Consider the following 21,983-nt stretch of genomic DNA (forward strand, 5'->3'; position numbering starts at 1 on the left):
TGTTTTGGCCGAAAACACTCTTAATTGTTTGTGACGGATGTTTTTTCTGTATTTTTCGTGTTCAAGTTTCGGCTACTACACTTTAAGTGTAATTTGCAGTCATTTTATAATCATTCACAGGAATTGATTTCCCTCATTTGAATAACTAATTAAGATTATTGTTTTTAATCTATACAGTGTACCCTAAACCCTAAATAAACCCATTGATAGGCGAAATCCATGGGGTAAAAACCTTTACTTTTTTACAATTATCATACAATTAATCTCAAAGAACAAAGTACCAAGACTGTAAAAAGTGAACTTTATTATGGTGAGTATTTTCTTTGGCACTTCCCCCCGCGCCTTTTCAACAAACCAACTGTCATCATTACGATGTGTTTCACCTCTGCCCGCTCTTTTGGCGCCAACTGCCTCGGACTCTGATTGGCTCCCTGTCCCTATTTACACCCTCTCCTATCCGTCCCCTTTTGTCAGTCCGTCTGCGAACCTGTTAACACTAGGCAAGCCTTTTTCAACCCTGACTCCCACCTGTTTTTGATCCCGTCCGTCCCCCGGCTTCGACCCATTTTTGATCCTGACCACGTCTACTCTCCCGTCCCGGCTTTTGACCTCTTTTTGTCCCCGACCACATCTTCGCTCCTTTCCTGGCTTACGACTCTCTTCCAACCCCGACCACGTTTTTGCTCTCCTGTCTTGCTACTGACCCGTTTTTTCTGTTCCCGACACCGCCATCCCTCGCCTCGGAAGATTCACTTCCGCGTTCAGAGCAACCTGCCTCCCACGCCTAGCGAACACCGGATCGTCGGCGCAGCCCTTTCTCTTTCCTTTAATAAAACTTGTGAGAAATGTAACGCAATTGGATCCTGTTTCCGTTCTGGTCCTTGCTGAAGTAAAATACCCGGCAACAGTGTTCTCTCTAAGCTGCGCGCGTGCGTAATTACGCACTGCTCTCACATTCTCAGCGCACAAGAAAATCTAGCCAGTGCACAAAAATGAGGGCTCAAAATTACTAATCAAGAAGCAACTTAAGTCAACGTTACAGTGCATGAAGGTAAAAATACACGGTTTCCCCTGACGTTGTGTCCTAAATGCAGTATTTTGAAGTTAACAAGAACCGGCTTCTTCGGCTCGGTTTACTAAAAGGAACCGGCTCTTTCGGGTCCTAAACGGCTCTTCGGGTTGTTTTTGCTTCTTTAATCCCAACATGACCAAATATTATGTAAAATTATGCACAAAATGACTTAAAAGAAGGGGGGAATCGAACAAAAAAGAATATAATACCAAAATGAAAAAGTAGTGAAAAGCTGAGAAAAAAAAGAAACAAAAGGAAGAGAAAAAAAGAAGGAAACATTTTGAAAAAAGCCAGAAAAAAAGAAAAGAAAGAAATGTAGGAAAAAAGTAAATAGAGAACAAAAAGAAAAAAGTGACAGCTTGGAAAAAATAAACACAATTAGATTTTTTTTTTAAAGGAATTTTTAAAAAAGTAGAAAAAAACACGGAAAAAAGAAGAAAAAGTTTGTGTTGCATTCAAATAATTTCCAATTATATCAAGTGAATCTTGCCAACATTATACTTCCACTAAAAATGTGATTAAGTACAATTCTGTATTTTACAAACGACTAAATAAGCCCCCAAAAATGTTAATATTATGCAACAAAATGTCAGGAAATAAAATGAAATGGATATCTTGTGAAAGAATTGTAAGAAAAAACGATGTTTGAAGGCCGTACAACCTTTGCAATAGTACATGAGTCAATTCATTCAAAAGAGAAAAATAATTTTGCATTTCCGGAAACTCAGCAAAATGTAACTTGATGTCAAGTTTTGAACATGTTTGATCATTAATTATCTTGCCACACTTGGGATTATGGTTGCTCACTGTTGTTTCAAGCGTTGTTCACCGACTTTGTGTGAACGCTCAGACCCGTAAGGAAAATTACAGGGAACTTTACTCGGCAACATCAAGCATGGCAGCGTTAATTCTAAAAACAAAACATTCAACAAGAAAAAGAAAAATCACCCAAAAAATGCTTCCCATTCTCCCTGAACAAACACTAACAATCAAGTCAGTCACCAAAGTCAGCTGAGTGATGGTGCATTCAATTTATCCGCATGAGTGGGAAACCGTGAAGCATACTGCATGACAGTTTAGAGGTTTTAAAATCGAGTATGTCAATAAACTGATGGATAGAGTGTGAAGGCTTTGCCTGCTGGTCCATATGTCACTGTCCGAAGAGACAAGGTGCCCAGCTTGCTTCAGTTTCACATCAACCCAAATGCTCCGACAGGAACCTTTTTTATAAAGCCTGTCGACGAATCAGAGAGCCAATTGAGGCCAAATCAGACACCCATGGGTTACTGTGGTCTACATTTAAACCTCACAAAGGTCCTGATTAATTTGTGTGTGTGTTTTTTTTTCGCGTGCTTCTAGCAAATGCAGAATGAATTCCTTTGCCTCGAGGCATTGACTGTACATTTGATCAAACAATGGTTTTGTGAATGCTGTAGTCGAATAGTCGCTGAGCTCACAAGAAATAGCTTTGCGAATTGTGAGTGAGTGGGGCGGCAGTAGCTCAGAATGTAGAGCGCTCGTTTTGGGATCAAGTGATCCCAGTTTGAATCCCGGCTTGTCCGTGTTACACGTCGAAGTGTCCTTGGGTAAGACACTGAACCCCTAATATCCCCAATAAGCAGGTTAGCGTCTTACATGGCTGCAATACAAGGCCGCTATTGGGAAATGTGGAGCACATTGTAAAGCGCTTTGGGAAGTCATTGACTTGAAAAGCGCTATCTAAATGCAGATTGTTTCATTCATTTCAACAAAAACAGTTCTGTCTAGTACAGACGCTGCCCTACTTATGAACGATCGTTCGTAAGTTGCTTCAGTGCTATATTTGCATTAAATGTATGTTAAGGTTTATATAGTCAAGTCATTTTTATTTGTATAGCCCTTAATCACAAAGAGTCTCAAAGGGCTTCACAAGTTATTACACAGACTATTTTTCAGACTATTATTACACCATCCCCTGATCTGGAACCAACATGAGAGCAAGGAAAAACTCAAAAACCTCAACATGAGGAAAATGAATAAACCTTGAGAAGGGACCGCACATGTGGCATCCCCCTTCCAGGATTACCAGACAGCAAAGGATGTTGCAATCACAAACAATACAGAGATATTGTCCACGAAAAATATAGGTTATTCATATGCATGTAGAAGTAACCTATATTGTTTTGTCCTAAAAAATAAACATTACATAAAAGAAAATGCTCTATAAAAATAATAAAGTTGAGTTAAACTTACTTTAAGAAGATGGGCTTCAAGAGTTAGGCGACTTCTATGTCTTTCATTTTATTATTTTATTTTTCAACACAATAGAATGTCTGTCTGTGTCTGTCTGTCTGTCTACTTCCTCCTCCATGATAGAAAGTTGCCGAAAAAAGTGTTCCGACCATTTTCTCAATCGCATCAATCTTCCATATTCCACTTTCATTTTAAGTGAAACGGCTGGCCTATTCTTTACACTTTGCACCAACCATATTGAATGGATGCACAAGATATTAAACAATGAAAACTTCAAAATTCTTTGCGCGCTGGAGATACAGAATAGAATGTTTACACACAAACGAGGAAGAGGAAGTGTATTTCTTCTGTGGATGCTGGGTGACCTTTCACGGCGCTACATGCAGCGGAAAGAAGCACGATAGTACTATCCTGGACTCGGAAAATGGTGCATGCGATACAAAATCCAACTTAAAGCAATGTCAGGATATATTTCGACATTCCGAAAAAAAAATCATGAGATTGAACCTTCCTGTGTGGAGTTTGCATGTTCTCCCCGTGCTTGCGTAGGTTTCCTCCGGGCACTCCAGTTTCCTCCCACATTCCTCAAACATGCATGTCACGTTAATTGGCCGGTCCAAATTGTCCCTAGGTGTTAATAACCGAGTGAGTTGTCTGTCCCTGTGTGCCCTGCGATTGGCTGGCAACCAGTTAAGGGTGTCTCCTGCCCACTGCCCGAAGATAGCTGGGATGGGCTCCAGCACCCCCGCGACCCTACTGAGTATAAGCGGTGCAGATAATGGATGGATGGATGTCGTTCACAAAGTATCAAAGTTACAAGGTAGCAATGGCTAACTTGGAAACTAAGAAACTTCCCCGATATGAATTCCCCCCAAAAAAGATAACGTTTGAATTGTGGGAGTGAGCAGTGTCTGCCGCCATCAGAGTCTTCACAGAGATCCTGCAAAATAATTAGAGCACTCACTCTCACTCTTAGACATGCACACAACACACAAGAGATCGGCCGGACCATTTGAAACGAAGCCAAAAAACAACGTATTGCACGATATTGTCAAAAGCATAGAACATGTATTAGTATAAGTTGGGATAATAAAAATTGAAAAATGAAAAAAGTCTGGGAAAAAAAGCCTTTAAACTGCATATTGAAGTGAAGACAAGAATGACATTTTTCCAATACCATTACAAATTATTTTAGTTTATATTTTGCTAAAATCTTGACCAGGGGTGGGTAACTATTTGGAGTCACGGGCCGTATTGGACTAAAAATTTGGCCAAGGGGCCTATCTGTTTTGTTCATGTCTAAATAAATACTGCATACATGCAGAATTCTTCATGTTGTATTTCTCTTTCTCTCTTTTTAAATATATATATTTTTTTCAAATTGGTTTTGAAACACTCAAAATTCAAGCAAAAAAATATACCGTAAATTCCGGATTATAAGCCGCTACTTTTTTCCCAAATGTTCAGCCCTGCGGCTTATTCAGTGAAGCGGCCAATTTATGATTTTTTTCTAACGGCCACCAGCTGCACTCGAGTACAAAAGGAAAGATTTAGACCGGTGGAATAAGTGCGCTGATGAAGACTGCATCCTCTTAGTTTATGTTCGAATTGTCCGTATGACAAAGGTCCTTCCCGACATTGAGGAAGGAGAAAGGTGAGAAAGGTTTACCGCGCATTTCGCATTTGCGGTATGGCTTTTTTAACAGATACGCTTGATGCGTCGCGAGCGTGTTACTAGCATCGTGTTGCTACCTTCCACAGGCACGGTTTAGGATGAAAGTTATATTATTATTATTATTAAAGCTTTGAAAACTCTCTCGGTGTACCGTCTTTCTTTGTAAATATGTGTAATATGTATTTGCAACTGTATATTTTTGTAATGTATTTATTTGTATTTAATTGAGACACTTATTCTGCACGAGCGAATGAAAAAAGAGGGGTGGAGCAAACGCGGGCTGATGGGAGGTGGGGACCGATAAAGGTGAGTGTTTGTGGACGCAGCAGACAATAGTAGATAAATATTCTTCCCACCCTTACCTTTGGAAATATACACTTTTTTTCCTTGGATTACTATCAACGGGTACCTAGAATATGCAGTTCTGCAGCAAACTAAGTACTTATATCATTTAAGGTTAATTAAGCCGGATGTGATTCACAGACTGTGATCTTCAATGGAGGACAATTAGCTTCAATCGCAGGAGATGGAATTAGCTTGGCCTTTTGGCTGAGAGTAAGTGTCCCGGCCCCTAGGCTTTGTAGCGTATTATGAACTGACCGATAACGGATAATGGATAATGAATAACGAAGATAGATCAATAACCCTTAAAAACCCCAACCCCCCCCCCGCAGGAGATGGAATAAGAGCTTGCTCTGTCCACTCCACGCATCGGCTCGGTATTGCAGTACCTCCGGGAACGGTGCATTCGCAATGATCGCAGCAAGGCTTTAGGGCTAGGACCTTAGCTTGGCCTTTTGGCTAAGAGTAAGTGTCCCGGCTCCTAGGCTTTGTAGCGTATTATGAACTGACCGATAACGGATAATGGATAATGGATAAATAATAACGAAGATAGAACAATAACCCTTAAAAACCCCGCAGGATTTGAAGACCGGCTTGGTTAAATTTTGTATTTGTGCTACGCATCATACTGCGGCCGGGCGTATGCGGCTTATATGCAGGAGAGGCTTATGTGTGTGCAAAATTGGTTATGATCCTAAAATGAGGTGGGTGCGGCTTATAATCGGGTGCGCTCTATATGTCCCTCTTTTAAGCACCAAATTCAATATTTAGGTTTGTAGTATTACTGTGGTTGTATTCTTGTAGCATATTTGCTGTCTGATTTTGTAGTATTATTAGTATTTCTGCAGAAGTATTTCTATAGTTGTTGTTTTTTTTGTAGAATTTTTACAATAGATTTTTGTTTGTAGTATGTACTTAGTATTTTTTGTAGAACTACTTTGGTTGTGTATTTGTTGTAGTTTTTTCCTAACATTTCTTTTGTAGTATTGTAGTAATATTTATGTCATAATATTCATATAGTAGGGGTTTTCAATGTTAGCATTACTGTAGTTGTATTTTTGGAGTCGTTCCATTGTCGTGTCTTTGAAGTATTTTGAACCATTTCTTTAATATTTTTGTAATATTATTACAGTTGTAGTTTTGTAGTATTTCTGTAGTCATATTTCTGGAAAACTATTATTCTAATGTTTTTGTAGAATTTTGTAGCATATCTTTAGTGTTTTTGTAATACAACAATCTTTCTATTTGTTGTATAATAGTATTAGTTTAGTAGTGTTTTTGTAGTATTTCTATAGTATTTTTTATTTTCAGAATGAAAGCAAAATAATATATCAGGATCCAGTTTTAAACACTAAATTTGATATTTCTTTTGAAGCAATTTTGTGTTATTTATGTCGCCGTGTTATTGTTAAGAACACACAAAGGGAAAACATGCTTTCCCTAGTAGTGCTTTATTAATTTTGACCATTTTCGTTTGGCAGGCTGGACGATACATAGTCTTTATTTTTAAAACCCTGTAAAAAAAGATATTATATACTAACATTCCCTGATCTTAATATCCTGTAATTATAAAGATGATGTATAAGTGGCTCCATTTCATTGCTCAATTATTTTTAATATAATGCACTCTTCTCCCTCTAATTGGCGAGGGGGAGCGGAATACTATTATCTATGACCGTATGCATGCTTGAATGAGCAGTTCCCAATTACGATAGCGATTCTGCGCTTTGCCCTGATAATAGTTTGTAACCCCAAAATAACCCCCGTTCTCAAATTACCTGGCTATGACTTCAGGTTGTTTCCATTTTTAAATGAGCTACTCCATTTTCAGGCTAGATTCATATTAAGCTATTATCTCGCTGATGTTATTTCTTAATCCCGTTTCTATAGCTGTACAGCTCCTTAGACTTTGGGAGGAAATGGCAGCTCGTCCACGAACATGTCACACCGACAAGATTCTATTGGTGAGTCAAGCTTTACACATCTTTGGTTTACTTGTACTTTTTCAAATCCTCATTTCGAATTCTGTTTATGCTCAGAGATGCAGAAGTCTTTGTTTGTGTTCTATGTCACAGTGCAAAATACATTCATGCTTGTTAATATTTATACAATCATGAACAGTGTTGGGTAGGGGATACTTTAACTTATCCAGATTTCATATACATCTTTTATATTAGTGATAATTATGAAAAACTTGTTAGCACTACAACTGCGGAACTATGTGGTGTAAAAGTAGATAAATCTGTCAGAGCCAGAACAGAGAGTAGACCCAAACGTGTAACGTTTCACACAAAGCTTTATCGAGGAAGTGGAGAAGTCAGACGCAGGAGAACACTGGGCAGGAGAAGCAGGAAGCCCACAAGATCGGGATGTGGTCGGAATGCGGAAACGAGTGGAGTAGCCGGGACGGGCGATCGAGCGTGGTCGATAGACAGAACGGGTCAAGTAGCCGGACATGATCGAAAAGTCAGGGACAGACGAGCAGGATACAGGTGAGGACGGGACAGACTGGGTAAATACCGGATGCAGGATACGGGATAACGAGCAGGATTGGGTAGGGTTACTTTAACTGGATTACTTTCAATCACTTTTGGATGACTCCAATACCAAATATGCTAATAAAAGACACAAGAAACTAAATATGAATAAAATGATGACTCACGACACGTGGTAAGCTTTCTCTCCTGGCTTTGATCTCTTTGATCTCCGGCAAAACTAACATAAAATGCGACAGAAACAAAATGAAAATAAATCCAAACAGCTTACCAACATTATTTTTGCCGTTCCATGTATTCCGTTAATAGAATAGAATAGAATAGAATAGAATAGAATATGCCTTTATCGTCATTGTTACAACATGGGATATGCTGTGACAACGAAATTGGATGACTCCAAGCCCACATTTACAGTGAGGATAAGGAAACAAAGAAACAAGGAACAAAGTACTAACTGACTTTGTTGTCCTCGGCGGGGGGGTGGGGGGGGGGGGGGGTGTTGTGAGGGTCAAACAGAGTTCCCGAATTTTTGATCTTACATTACACAGTCCAGCGTTTTTCCGAATTGCTCAGTCCAGCGTTTTTCCGAATTGCTCAGTCCACAATTTGTAGATTTGGGAGTCCACAATTGAAAGGATTTGGGAGTACAGTCAATAAACATGCCCGAATAAAGTCGCCGTCGACGATAAGCTCCGTTGGGGTCAGGAGATATAGCGCTATGCTAACGTTAGCATCTGGTGAAACTGTTAGCGGTGGAAAGTATACAGCAAACACAAAGACCACAGTTAACTCTCCCGGTACATAGCTAGAAACTCCATATCGAGTGAGCATAGTGTATCAATGGTTCGACTATTATTGTAGCGCGTAGTCTCCAACCCCTGTTTTTACCGGAGTTCTCGTCTCGTTCGAGCCGGTGATGTATTGCGGCGTCGGGAAAGCCAAGACTCCGTGATGGCAAAAAAAAGTCCTCCAATTCCGGACGTTGTTGGTGGCGATCCGCAGCTCAATTCACTCATTGTGGACGGATGGATCTGGCGTTGGTTGAACATGCTTGGGAGCGCTGGTCTGTGTGGTCGCCTTCTTAGCTTAGCTCAGCCTTTTCTCCGTCGTTGTCATTGTCGGCAGGCGGCAAATCTTCCATGGAGATCCGGTGGTCTCTGTATATCCCTCGGGATGTAGTGGATATTATTGTAAGTGCGAAGGGAGTCGAAGGGAAAATAAGAGGGATCAGGAGACACTGAAAAACAAAAGACGAACTGGAGCTCGAGCCGCAGCGTCTAGTAGACGCGCCGCCATCTTGAATCTACTCCCCAAGCCTGCACAAAATTGAGTCATTTTATTCATATTTAGTTTCTTTTGTCTTTTATTAGCATATTTGGGATTGGAGTAATCCAAAAGTAATTGAAAGTAACCAAATTAAAGTAACCCCTACCCAACCCTGGTCATAATCAAAGATTGGTAGAGTAGCCAAAATGTACTGTTAGTTCTGAATAATATTAATCAAGTAGAAGTAGTCATCCGAATACTTAGATAGATAGATAGATAGATAGATAGATCGATAGATAGATAGATAGATAGATAGATAGATAGATAGATAGATAGATAGATAGATAGATAGATAGATAGATAGATAGATAGATAGATAGATAGATAGATAGATAGATAGATAGATAGATACTTTGTTCATCCCCGAAGGGAAATTCACATTTCCAGCAGCATCCCTGAGCTGAGAACAATCGAGAACAATCGAAAATAACACGGGAGCTGCTGGAGTGGCTGCCATTACTTACTTGAGTAAAAGAAAAAAAATGTTACTCAAGTACTCAGTAACTGTAGCAACGTCATAAAGATCAAACATCCAGTTGGTACCACCATTTCTGTTTGTCCCTCACCCCCCTCATCACTCCCCCCTCTGGAGGAAGCAGAGCCTATTTACAACAAAGACAACAAAGACAGTTAAAACATGTTCTTTGTTCCTTTATCTCTTTGTTTAATTATCCTCACTGTAAAATGTGGAACTGGAGTCGTCCAATTTCGTTGTTACAATATATCCCATGTTGTAACAATGACAATAAAGGCATATTCTATTCTATTCTATTCTATTTATTGATTTTTTTTTTAAACAACCAATCAGATCATCAAATGATCTAAGTCCATCCAATCAACAAAACAATACATTTAATTTAAAAGCATATTAAAATAATCAACCTAAATTCAAATGCTTTGATAAACAATAAAATAAAATAGTATAAATCAAATAAATAAATTAAGTACATGTAGCACCAAGTAGCACATTTTTATCTTAACAGGCTCTGCAAGCAGAACAAAAAGCTAGCCCGTGAACTCGAACAAATACCTTGCATATTGTAGCTAGTGTTTTGCACCCTTTTTAAGGGGAACATGCTTTCGATGTGAGGGTAGGGGTGCTCCTCATCTTCTGTGTTTTCATAGTTGGTATTGCTATGTAACGTTTTCGATCTGTTTCATCCGTAAACAACTTTTCCCCAGCTGAAGTTGAATATGGTCACGTGACGAGGCTGCTACGTTTGATTGGTTAAACATGGTAGAGCCTGCCGGAGTTCGGCGTCATAATAAATGTGCCTTAGCGGAGACAGACAGACGCGTACTTACGTGGAGGAGTTTAAGTAATGAAGTAACAAGCTCAGTGTTGCGTTTTGTAGCAGGGTAAAAGCACCACTTTTTTCTTCTCAAATGTAATCAAGTAAAAGTATTGGGATTTAAAAATACTCCTAGAAGTACAACATTACCAAAACTTACTTGAGTAAATGCAAAGGAGTAAATCTACTCTGTTACTACCCACCTCTAGTCATAATTCATTTGATGAGTCGAGTGGTTTAACTCAAGTTAAAGCTGGTTTGTTTAAGAATGCTTTTTACGGACATAAACACACCTACACACAAATTTGTAGACAAAAACTTTGCATATTTTTTACACAGAACACGTATACAGGACCTCTTAGCTGTACCATTATCCCAGGAACATATACAGGACAGTAGACGTTTCCTATTATCCCACGCCTTACCTTCTCTCCACAGTATAATTTCCCAATATTTTCTAACTTATAGTTTTCGAGAATGGTGCCCCAATTATTCATCAAGGTTTCAACAACAGTCACTATAAATGCGCAAATCACACAACCAATGCAAACATGAGCTTTGCTACTCACCAAGCCTCGTTGGATTTCTATCAACGTTCCGCTCAAAGAAACTGAGGCAAGATTCAGTCCTGGAAAGGGTTCTTATTTACCGTGGCAATGTTCTTTTGCCGGAAGTTAGCTCAGATTCTATAAACGGCGGGTATCAAAATCTGGCTCGAAGGACCAACAAATGTCAGTTTCATGACGACATTTTTATACCAACTATTCCACATGCAAGTTGGAGTCACGGCAAACCTGATTTATTTCTCGCTATTTTAATGAGGCTGTTTAAAAAAACATCTTACTTTACCGTTAGACCTTAATGTTACACACTACAAGTTATGTGAATGTTAATAATGAGCTAATGTTTGATATCTACCTGATAATTATTCCTACACTTGGGTTAAACTTCAATAATTCTTCAGTTGGAACAGGTTTGAAGCATTTAAATCCAAGATAATGCTTGAAGTGAGATGCAATCAGATAATTCCACTTTTTCTTCTAAAATGCCAATTTGTTATTAAAGAAAAACACACACACAAACAACGTGGTGATCCAATCAATAGGGATAAGCGATACTGGGAATTTGGGTATTGATCCAATACGAAGTAAATACAAGGTAATAAAGACCGATTTCGCTGTGATACCGATATTTTCTGCTTGTAAATGTCATGATCATTGAATAACTGAAACCCATCACCACTGAGTTAATTTATTAGAATGTTAATAAATGCTTGAAATTGCTGCCATGTTTCTCAGCAGTCTGACTCGATATACTACACACTAAAGAAAGGAAAATATAACGTGTCTGCAAAAAAATGGAAGACAAAAACAGTTTATTCAAGCGTGTCAAAGAAATGAACGTACTTGCACATGAATGACCTAAAGCTGCAGTGTCAAAAGCCAGGAGATGACCGTAGAGAGTTGTCACAGACCAGAACGGACACAGGACTCAATTGCATGCGTTTCTCAGATTTTATTCAGAGTGAGAGTAAGGCTTGCTTGATTGCTTGATCCGAAAACTGGCGGGGAGCGGGAACGAGCAAGGCGAGAGTGACACTTCCGTGTCCGGAGAAGCCAGGCGGGAATGGCAAGTCGTTTGACCAGGGCTGGAGATCAGAGGCGATGTAAAGTTCGTAATAGTGGTCGTAGGCAGGCGGCAGGCAAAACAGGCATAGTCAGGTTCGGAAACGGGTCGAAAAACGTGAATCGGGCAGGAAACAGGCTTTAACAGGGAGGAAGTCGGACGGGTACGCTCACTGAGTGAAACACAACAGCTCGCAACGATCTGACAAAGTTTGAACTGAAGTCGGGGCTTAAGAAGGATGTGGCCACCAATCAGCTTGTCCGGGCTGTTGGCGCCAATCAAGCTGCCACAGGTGTTCCAAATAGGGCAATTATGATAAGAGTAACAAGTTCAAAATTCCGTACAGCTCCTTTAAACTTAATAATTGACTTTCCTTGGCTTGCACCAACCTTAAATGCATTGTTCGTGTTGGTGGGATCAATAATAATGATAATGACGATTCATCTTTATCTATTGATTTTAACAATTTAAGAATGTATTATTTGAGTGTATGAACCCTGCAAGTAGGAACTTTTACTCATCAGATAAAAAAACATACCGCGATACAACTCCAAACAGTCAAAGAATCTTAGTATATTCCATTCCTACTCTTAAACCACAGTCAAAGGGTATTTGATTGTTTGGTGACCAAGATAAACTTGATGTAATGGATATTCTTAATTCTTTTCTGATTATTTTCTTAAGAAATGGAAATTGAACAACAACCTGAGGACTATGCAATACAGGAAATGACCACTGAGGGCACAGTCATGCCAATACCGTACTGTGATATTTATTTTATCATGTTCCAGGTCCGTATCAGGTCTTGACAAAGACCCGGATCTTGTCCACATGGAAGCCCACACATCAGATGGAAGTGAGTCTATGTTGAAATAGTATGATTGTATTTCATCGTAAAGAAACAATAATTCTTTATAAGAAATAACTGAAAACCAATGAATCTTCTCCTGTACTCTTTAAAATCACCCTAAATAGCTACCATAGAACACTACCAGAATCAAAATAAATACAATTATTAGCACACTGAACAGAACACTGGTGCTTGTAGATATTTTTTAAATTTTCTATTTTACAGCTTTTTATTTTCTCCAGTTTTACGTTGAGCATTGTAGAATAATACCATACCACTTATAATAATGCAGTAATTTGACTAAACATTAGTGGTCAACTAATCACAGAGTATGTTTTGATTTAGTTTAGATATAGTTTGGATTCGAAAGGCTTATAATATTTTGGATTAGAAAATGTCGAAAAAATTAGATTGTAAATATTATTTATATTTTTCATTGTCATTAATGACAGGAAACAGATCTTTCTTTGCAATCATTTGGTACATTTTTCTAATATGAATCACATACAGTGGAACCTCGGTTCTCGACCATAATCCGTTTCAGAACCCTGTTCGAAAACCGATTTGTTCGATCACCGAAATCATTTTTCCCATTAAAAACAATGTAAATCGTTTTAATCCGTTCCAACACCCTGAATGTTTACCTTGAATGTTTAACGTAAACATAAGGCTAACCCAGGCTAATCGTACGTTCACGTTATCTTAATCTTCCGTACGAAAGATTACGCTAACATGAACGTGTAAAAATTAAAAAAAGGATAAAGAAGAGAATTATGCATAGGGTTTCTTGCCTTTGTGGTGGTCAGCAGAAGGCGCAGGTGGACGGTGGGGTATTCCCTTGCAAGATCAGACACTCACACACCTCCTTCATGTTTTGCTATTATTTCTTTCTTAAATGCAATAGTTGTGCGCACTACTTTTCTTTTTTCACCTGTAGCAACTTTAATGCTTGCACTGACTTTCTTCGGAGGCATTATTGGGGGCTAAAAGACTTCGTACACCTATATTAAAAGCGAAAGCAAAACGAAGCACGTCCGCACGCGATAACAGTTGGTCACGAAAAGAGCGATCTACACGCCAGCGTACGCACTCACGCATTACCGGCGTTCGAACTCCGATTTTTTGACCGAACAGCGAAGCAAGAATTTCTCGAAATTTTTGGTCGGACTCCGATTCGTTCGAACTGAGAGGCGTTCGAAAACCGAGGTTCCACTGTATTGGCAAATTTCACAAATTTAGAACAGTGAATATTTACCAAATTTTTATTTTTTCCTAAATTTGAAAAAGGTAATCCGATACAGTTACTATTTACCTGTTAAAAAGTGTAATCGTTTTCCGGATACCTAAGTATTGCAGTAATGTAACTTGACTACCTCGATTACTTTTGGGTTACTCAAATACCAAATACAGGGTTCCCCAGATCCTTAGAAGGTCTTAAGATGCATTGATCGGCATTAAAAATCCATTGTTTATGGGTGACCAAACAGATGATTTGTTCCAATTTGGCAGTTTAAGGTTTAATTAAGCCCAACGCCAGCGATTTAGTTCTACTTTAGAAAAAAATGGCTATAGCCATTTTGATTTAATAGGCTAATCAAGTACCTTGTAATGACATTATGTTTATACATTTATGTTTCATATTAACATCAAAATGATTGTTTGTAATGCTTACAATCAGACTTCTCTACTGGTTAGGTTTTCTTTATTGTTCAGTTATTTGTGTTAGCGTCCAAATGACTTACTTACAGTACTGTTATGGCCCCCGTTTCTTCCCTGGTCTCCCTTATCAGCAACTCACTCTTACTGTTTTTTTTTTAATTCACAGATGTGCAATACATCACTTGCAGAGCACAGATGTGTACAGAAGCCAACAGGAACTACCCCTTCCCTGGATACATTGACATCAGTTCGTTAGTGATTCAGGATGACTACATATTCATTCAGGTGGGTATTTGTGGCCATGCATGTTTTTAAAGGACAAATTGTCATGATTACCGATGTGAATCACCTGCTCATTTGGCGCCAACCACTGAAGGTTCTGATTGGCTCCCTGTCCCTATTTAAACCCAGTCCTGTCAATCACCTGTTGTCAGTCCGTCTGCGAAGCTCTGTTTATACAAGGCAAGCCTTTTCGACCCTAACTCCCGCCTGTCCTGTTTTTGCTCCCATTTGTCTCCGGCTACTACCTGTTTTGATCCTGACCACGTCTGCTCTCCCGTCCCGGCTTACGACTTGTTTCCGATCACGCTTTACTCTCCCAGTCCCGTCTACTGACCAGTTTTCTGTCCCTGACACTGCCATTGCTCACTACGGAAGATCCACTTCCATGTTCGGATCACAATCCGATTGCGAAAGCGACTTGCTCCCCGCGTCCGGCGAACACTGTATCGTGGGCGCAGCCCCTCCTCTTTCTTTCAATAAGACTTGTGTTAAACGTTACGCAATTAGGTCCTGTTTTCCGTTCTGGTCCTGACACCGCTTACGACCCCGACCACGCTCCATATGCAATACGGCTAGAAAAAAAAAAAAAAAAAGAAAAAGATAGTATGTAAAGAGTTGCACCAAATATGTCATCATTACTGATGTGAACCACCTGTGCCAGCTCATTTGGTGCCAACCGCTGCGGGTTCTGATTGGCTCCCTGTCCCTATTTACACGCAGTCCTATCACTCTCCTGCTGTCAGTCCGTCTGCGAACCTCTGTTTATACAAGGCAAGCCTTTTTCGAACCTGACTCCCGCCTGTCCCGTTTATGCTCCCTTTTGTCTCCGGCTACTGCCTGTTTTGATCCCGATCACGTCTCCTCTCTCCCGTCCCGGCTTACGACCCATTTTTGATCCCGACTACGTCTGCTCTCCCGTCCTGGCTTACGACTTGTTTCCGACCACGCTTTGCTCTCCCAGTCCCGTCTACCGACCAGCTTTCCATCCCTGACACCGCCATCGCTCACCACGGAAGATCCACTTCCATGTTCGGATCACAATCCAAGTGCGAGAGCGACTTGCTTCCCGCATCCAGCGAACACCGGATTGTGGGCGCAGCCCTTCCTCTTTCTTTCAAAACTTGTGGTAAACATTATGCAATTGGGTCCTGTTTCTGTTCTGGTCCTAACACAAACTTGTTTATATTTAACAATAAGGACTAAATATAATTTTTTGCACTGGATTATTTTGACTATAAAGCGATACATACGGTGGCATACATGTGTACACAACAAATAACTAAAGAAATATAGAATGAGAGGATAACCTGGGATCTAGTTTAACAACTTTTTAACTCAACATGCTTATTATGTAAAAATTGGTGATTTGATACACTACTGTTCAAAAGGTTGGAGACGCTTAGAATTGTCCTAATTTTTAAGGGAAATCAGTTTTTTGTAGATAACATGAAAGTAATTGTAATACACCAAAATATTTTTGTTAAAATGATAAATGACAATTTTAGCTGTAAATATCTTGTTTTTAATGCAATATCTACATAAGCATACATAGGCCCACTTCCATATATATATATATATATATATATATATATATATATATATATATATATATATATATATATATATATAATAAATGGTGCTTGCTAGTTGCGTTAGGAGGCTGCTGGATGATTAGAAAACCCTTGAGCAAAAAAGTGAGCACGGCTGAAAACAACTTTAGTTGGTTAGAGAAGCTATAACACTGACCTTTCTTTGAGTTAGCTAGGTATCTAGAGAATTACATTTTTGGTAATAATTAAACTATCACAATGGCTAGAAAAAGAGAATTATCGTGTGAAACGTCTATTCTTGTTCTAAGAAATAAAGGCAATTCTAGGCGAGAAATTGCCAAGAAACTGCAGATCTCTCTCAACAGTGTGTACTACTCCCCTCAGAGAATAGCGCAGTAGAAAGAGGAGTGAGAGACCCTGGTGCACAACTAAGAGAGAGGACGTATAAATTAAAGTCTCTAGTTTGAGCAATAATTGTCTTAAAGCTCCTCAAGTAGCAGTTTTGTTAAATAGTAGCTGCAAAAGACCGGTGTCAACAGCGACAGTGAAGAGGCGACTCCAAGATGCTGGCCCTCAAGGCAGATTGGCAAAAAAGAAGCGATATCTGAGACTGGCAGAAAAAAGGAAGACACTAATGCGTACAAAAGAACAGACAAAACTGTGACATTATCGTGGAAAACACAAAATTGTCTGGGTTACCCCAAACGTTTAAATGGTGGTGTTTATCTGTGGAGCTTAACATTGCTTGTGGCTTCCTTTGGGGTCAGTTCTGGGTCCACATAATGACTGAATTGATGTATATAAATTATTCAAGTATTTTTGTCATCCAGTGGTTACCACATTCACCTAACACGCAAAAGAGACCGGGTGGAAAAATATGTTGGCCTGGAAAGGGATGTGCATTGCCAGGCTGTGCTTGCCGAGACACATCACAGGAAATTATGCCCCAAAGACCCTGCTGGTTAAGGGATCCAACCAACCAACCAAATTATTAAAGCTAATATTGTATCCAGATTTCATATACATCTTTTATAGTAGTGATAATTATGAAAATCTTGTTAGCACTACAACTGCGGAACTATGTGGTGTAAAAGTAAATAAATCTGTCGGAGCCAGAACAGAGGGTAGACCCAAACGTGTAACGTTTCACACAAAGCTTTATTGAGGAAGTGGAGAAGTCAGAAGCAGGAGAACGCTGGGCAGGAGAAGCAGGAAGCCCACAATATCGCAATGTGGTCGAAATACGGAAACGAGTGGAGTAGCCGGGACGGGCGATCGGAGCGTGGTCGATAGACAGAACGGGTCAAGTAGCCGGACACGATCGAAAAGTCAGGGACAGACGAGCAGGATACAGGTGAGGACGGGACAGACTGGGTCGATACCGGATGCAGGATACGGGATAACAAGCAGGGTTGGGTAGGGTTACTTTAACTGGATTACTTTCAATTACTTTTGGATTACTCCAATACCAAATATGCTAATAAAAGACAAAAAAAAACTAAATATGAATAAAATTACTAAATTTTGTGCAGGCTTGGAATACATGGAACGGCAAAAATGGTGTTGGCAAGCTGTTTGGATTTATTTTCATTTTGTTTCAGTCGCATTTTGTTAGTTTTGCCAGAGATCAAAGAGATCAAAGCCAGGAGAGAAAGCTTACCACGTGTTGTGAGTCATCATTTTATTCATATTGAGTTTCTTTTGTCTTTTATCAGCATGTTTGGTATTGGAGTATTCCAAAAGTAATTGAAAGTAATCCAGTTAAAGTAACCCTACCCAACCCTGATCACGAGTTGATACAAGATACATGATACCAGACAACGGGATCGATAATGAGCAGAAATACCGTACAGGATACAGGATACGGAACAGACAGGAGCCAGAGTCAAAATGCTTGCCTTGCAAGTGCGGAGGTTCGTTGACGGACCGACCAGGAGTGAATGAGAGTACTGAGCTTGAATAGTAGGGGGACCAATCAGGAACCGAGCAGCAGCTGGAGCCAAACGAGCGGGCACAGGTGAGGGCAATGGGCAAATCATGACAAAATCATAAAAAGGGTTGGGTAGGGTTACTTTAACTGGGTTACTTTCAATTACTTTTGGATTACTCCAATACCAAATATGCTAATTAAAGACAAAAGGAACTAAATATGAATACAATTATGACTCACAACACGTGGTAAGCTTTCTCTCCTGGCTTTGATCTCTTTGTTCTCCAGCAAAACTAACATAAAATGCGACAGAAACAAAATGAAAATAAATCCAAACAGCTTGCCAACATCATTTTTGCCGTTCCATGTATTCCGTTACTCCCGAAGCCTGCACAAAAATTTGTAATTTTATTGATATTTAATTTATTTTGTCTTTTATTAGCATATTTGGTTTTGGAGTAATCTAAAAGTAATTGAAAGTAATCCAGTTAAAGTAACCCTACCCAACCCTGATCATAAACAATATTCCAAATGAACAAACCTATCAAAGCGTAATTCTGTTCCTCGCCCTTCAAATCAATAATTGTATTCAAAGGATATTGGTAAATTCGGACTGTTGTAATATGGTAGTTTAAAAACGGAGTAGGGCATAGGGATTTTTGTGCACAAGCAATTATTGTATTCATCTATGCTCATTAATTTTTACTGCTCGGCTCGTTCAATTAATCACCATTACTGTGACAGACACATTTGAAATGATAATACCGGGAACTGAGAAGAAATCCGGGAAATAATTGTGATTATTATGTCTTATGATTCTTTTCCCCCAAAAATATTTAACAAAGGCGGTTTTGTTCAGTCCAATTTTAAAAAAATATCAAAGGAATGATATTCAAAGAGAAACTGATACTTGATGATTGTACCCTGAGCAGTGTGGAATCAATCATAGCAATTCCTTTTAAAGTTCAAACTGCCTCGGGTTATCTCACTATCGATCTCCTGCTCTTTCCCTCGATTACTTGTAGGACTGTTTCTGCCTTCTATGTTGCTGGACCTGGTGGCTCGGTGCTTTAGCTATTTTGTTCAATTACTACTCTAGTTAAGGAAAAGCTGGGTGCCGTTCCTTACCATGTTTGGCTTAAAGGATTTTGCGAAAGGTATAAAACTCTAAAACCCATACCGGGTGCAGGCAAACTACAGCTTGAGGGCCACATATGGGCTGTCTGGCTTTTTTCATCTGTCCCGCCAAATTTAAAAAATATAATGATGGTCAGGGTTGGGTAGGGTTACTTTTGGATTACTCCAATACCAAATATGCTAATAAAAGACATAAGAAACTAAATATGAATAAAATGATGACTCACAACACGTGGTAAGCTTTCTCTCCTGGCTTTGATCTCTTTGATCTCCGGCAAAACTAACATAAAATCAGGATTGGGTAGGGTTACTTTAACTTGATTACTTTCAATTACTTTTGGATTACTCCAATACCAAATATGCTAATAAAAGACAAAATAAACTAATTATGAATAAAATGATGACTCACAACACGTGGTAAGCTTTCTCTCCTGGCTTTGATCTCTTTGATCTCCGGCAAAACTAACATCAAATGCGACAGAAACAAAATGAAAATAAATCCAAACAGCTTGCCAACATCATTTTTGCCGTTCCATGTATCCCGTTACTCTCCAAGCCTGCACACAATTTAGTCATTTTATTCATATTTAGTTTATTTTGTCTTCTATCAGCATATTTGGCATTGGAGTAATCCAAAAGTAATTGAAAGTAATCAAGTTAAAGTAACCCTACCCAACCCTGATGATGGTATGTGTCAAATGGTTAAAAACGTTTTATTTATGAAATGAAATTATTTTGTCAGGACCAGAACAGAAACAAGACCCAATTGCGTGACGTTTACCACAAGTTTTATTGAAGGGAAGAGGAAGGGCTGCCCCCACGATCCGGTGTTCGCTGGGCGCGGGAAGCAAGTCGCTCTCATACTCTGATTGTGATCCGGAAGTAGATCTTTCATAGCGAGCGATGGTGGTGTCAGGGACAGAAAACTGGTCGGTAGCCGGGACTGGGAGAGCAAGACGTGGTCAGAGTCGGAAACGAGTCGTAAGCCAGAACGGGAGAGTAGACAAAAATAAATCGTTTGCTGGGACAGGAGAGCAGACGTGGTCAGGATCAAAACAGGTCATAGCCGGAGACAGACGGGAACAAAAACGGGACAGGTGGGAGTCAGGGTCGAAAAAGGCTTGCCTAGTGTACCCCAAAGTTCGCAGACAGACTGACAACAGGGGATTGACAGGACTGGGTTCAAATAGTGACAGGGAGCCAATCAGAACCCGCACAGTTGGCTCCAAACGAGCGGGCACAGGTGGTTCACATCAGTAATCATGACATATTTGGTGTGACTCTTGTACCCTGGTTACATTTTTCTTTACATACTTTTTTTTAGCCGTATTACACATAGAGTTTTTTTAATGGATATTTTCAAATGAAATGCTTCAAAAAGCGACACCATTGCTTTAAACCTGAGTGTCTCCAAACCAATTTGATGAAACATTATATTTATGTAGATTTGGATGTCTGTATCATGAGTTATCACTACTATTCTAAAGAATACATTTCTAATTTTGTTATTTTATTATTTTTTGCATAGAAGGAATGTTTACCAAAGATGCCAAAAACGAGCAGGACTGGGAGGGTTACTTAAAAATGTAATCCGAAACAGTTGAAAAAGAGTAATGAGTAACATAATCCGAACACCTTAATTTTCTAGTAATGCAACTTGATTACTTTTTTTTACTTGTGGATTACTCCAATACCAAAAACAGTCTTTCCACGGATCTTTGAAAAAATGTCTTTAAAGGCATTGAATTCATTATTCTAAAACATAAGGCCTTATTTGGCGTTAAATGTCTTGAATCCAATTTTTTGAAAGTCTTAAAAATGTCTCATCTCATCTCATCTCATTAGCCGTACCGCTTATCCTCAGTAGGGTCGCGAGGGGGCTGGAGCCCATCCCAGCAATCATCGGGCAGTGGGCAGGGGACACCCTGAACTGGTTGCCAGCCAATCGCAGGGCACACAGGGACAGACAACTCATTCGCTCATTCACACCAAGGGACAATTTGGACCGGCCAATTTACCTGAAATGCATGTCTTTGGAATGTGGGAGGAAACCGGAGTGCTGGAGGAAACCCACGCAAGCACGGGGAGAACATACAAACTCCGCACAGAAAGTCTGGAGCTGGATTTGAACCCACGACAGGTTCCCATGACATGAACTGTGCCGCACAAGCGCTAACCACTGCACCGCCGTGCTGCCTTAAAAATGTGATTACATTAATAAGATGGATTTGTTTGAACTCGAAATATTTAGAACCATTTATCATATGTATTTTCTAATATTTCACTGATATACTTTCGTGGCAACATAGCTTACCACAATAATGGAATCATCAAAACGGTGATGTGGTTTCAGTCGGCCCTTTCTGAGCAGACGTATGTTTAAGGTCTACCCAGGATACACATAGCAACTTCAGACAGAGATGTTTACTTTGGACCATGGGAAATTGTACATTTAACGATTTAATGATTATTTTATTTTACACAGTACAATGTATTGTGTACAAGAAATATTTGT

The 21,983-nt window shown here is 39.5% G+C and overlaps 1 protein-coding gene and 1 pseudogene across 1 annotated transcript in view; both read left to right on the plus strand.

The window, feature by feature from the left end:
* The window catches only part of sorcs3a (sortilin related VPS10 domain containing receptor 3a), a 333,093-nt gene that overhangs the window by 222,180 nt on the left and 88,930 nt on the right, over positions 1 to 21,983 (plus strand). The window contains exons 5-7 of the mRNA XM_088341620.1: positions 7,212 to 7,285; positions 12,852 to 12,916; positions 14,736 to 14,854. Coding sequence (XP_088197746.1) covers positions 7,212 to 7,285; positions 12,852 to 12,916; positions 14,736 to 14,854 — 258 coding nt within the window. The remainder of the gene's footprint in view (positions 1 to 7,211; positions 7,286 to 12,851; positions 12,917 to 14,735; positions 14,855 to 21,983) is intronic.
* On the plus strand, positions 5,512 to 5,732 carry LOC148360722 (U2 spliceosomal RNA; annotated as a pseudogene).

This window comes from Urocampus carinirostris, chromosome 8, assembly GCF_059441175.1.
Source record: "Urocampus carinirostris isolate Australia breed hairy pipefish chromosome 8, RoL_Ucar_1.0, whole genome shotgun sequence".
Classification (NCBI taxonomy): domain Eukaryota; kingdom Metazoa; phylum Chordata; class Actinopteri; order Syngnathiformes; family Syngnathidae; genus Urocampus; species Urocampus carinirostris.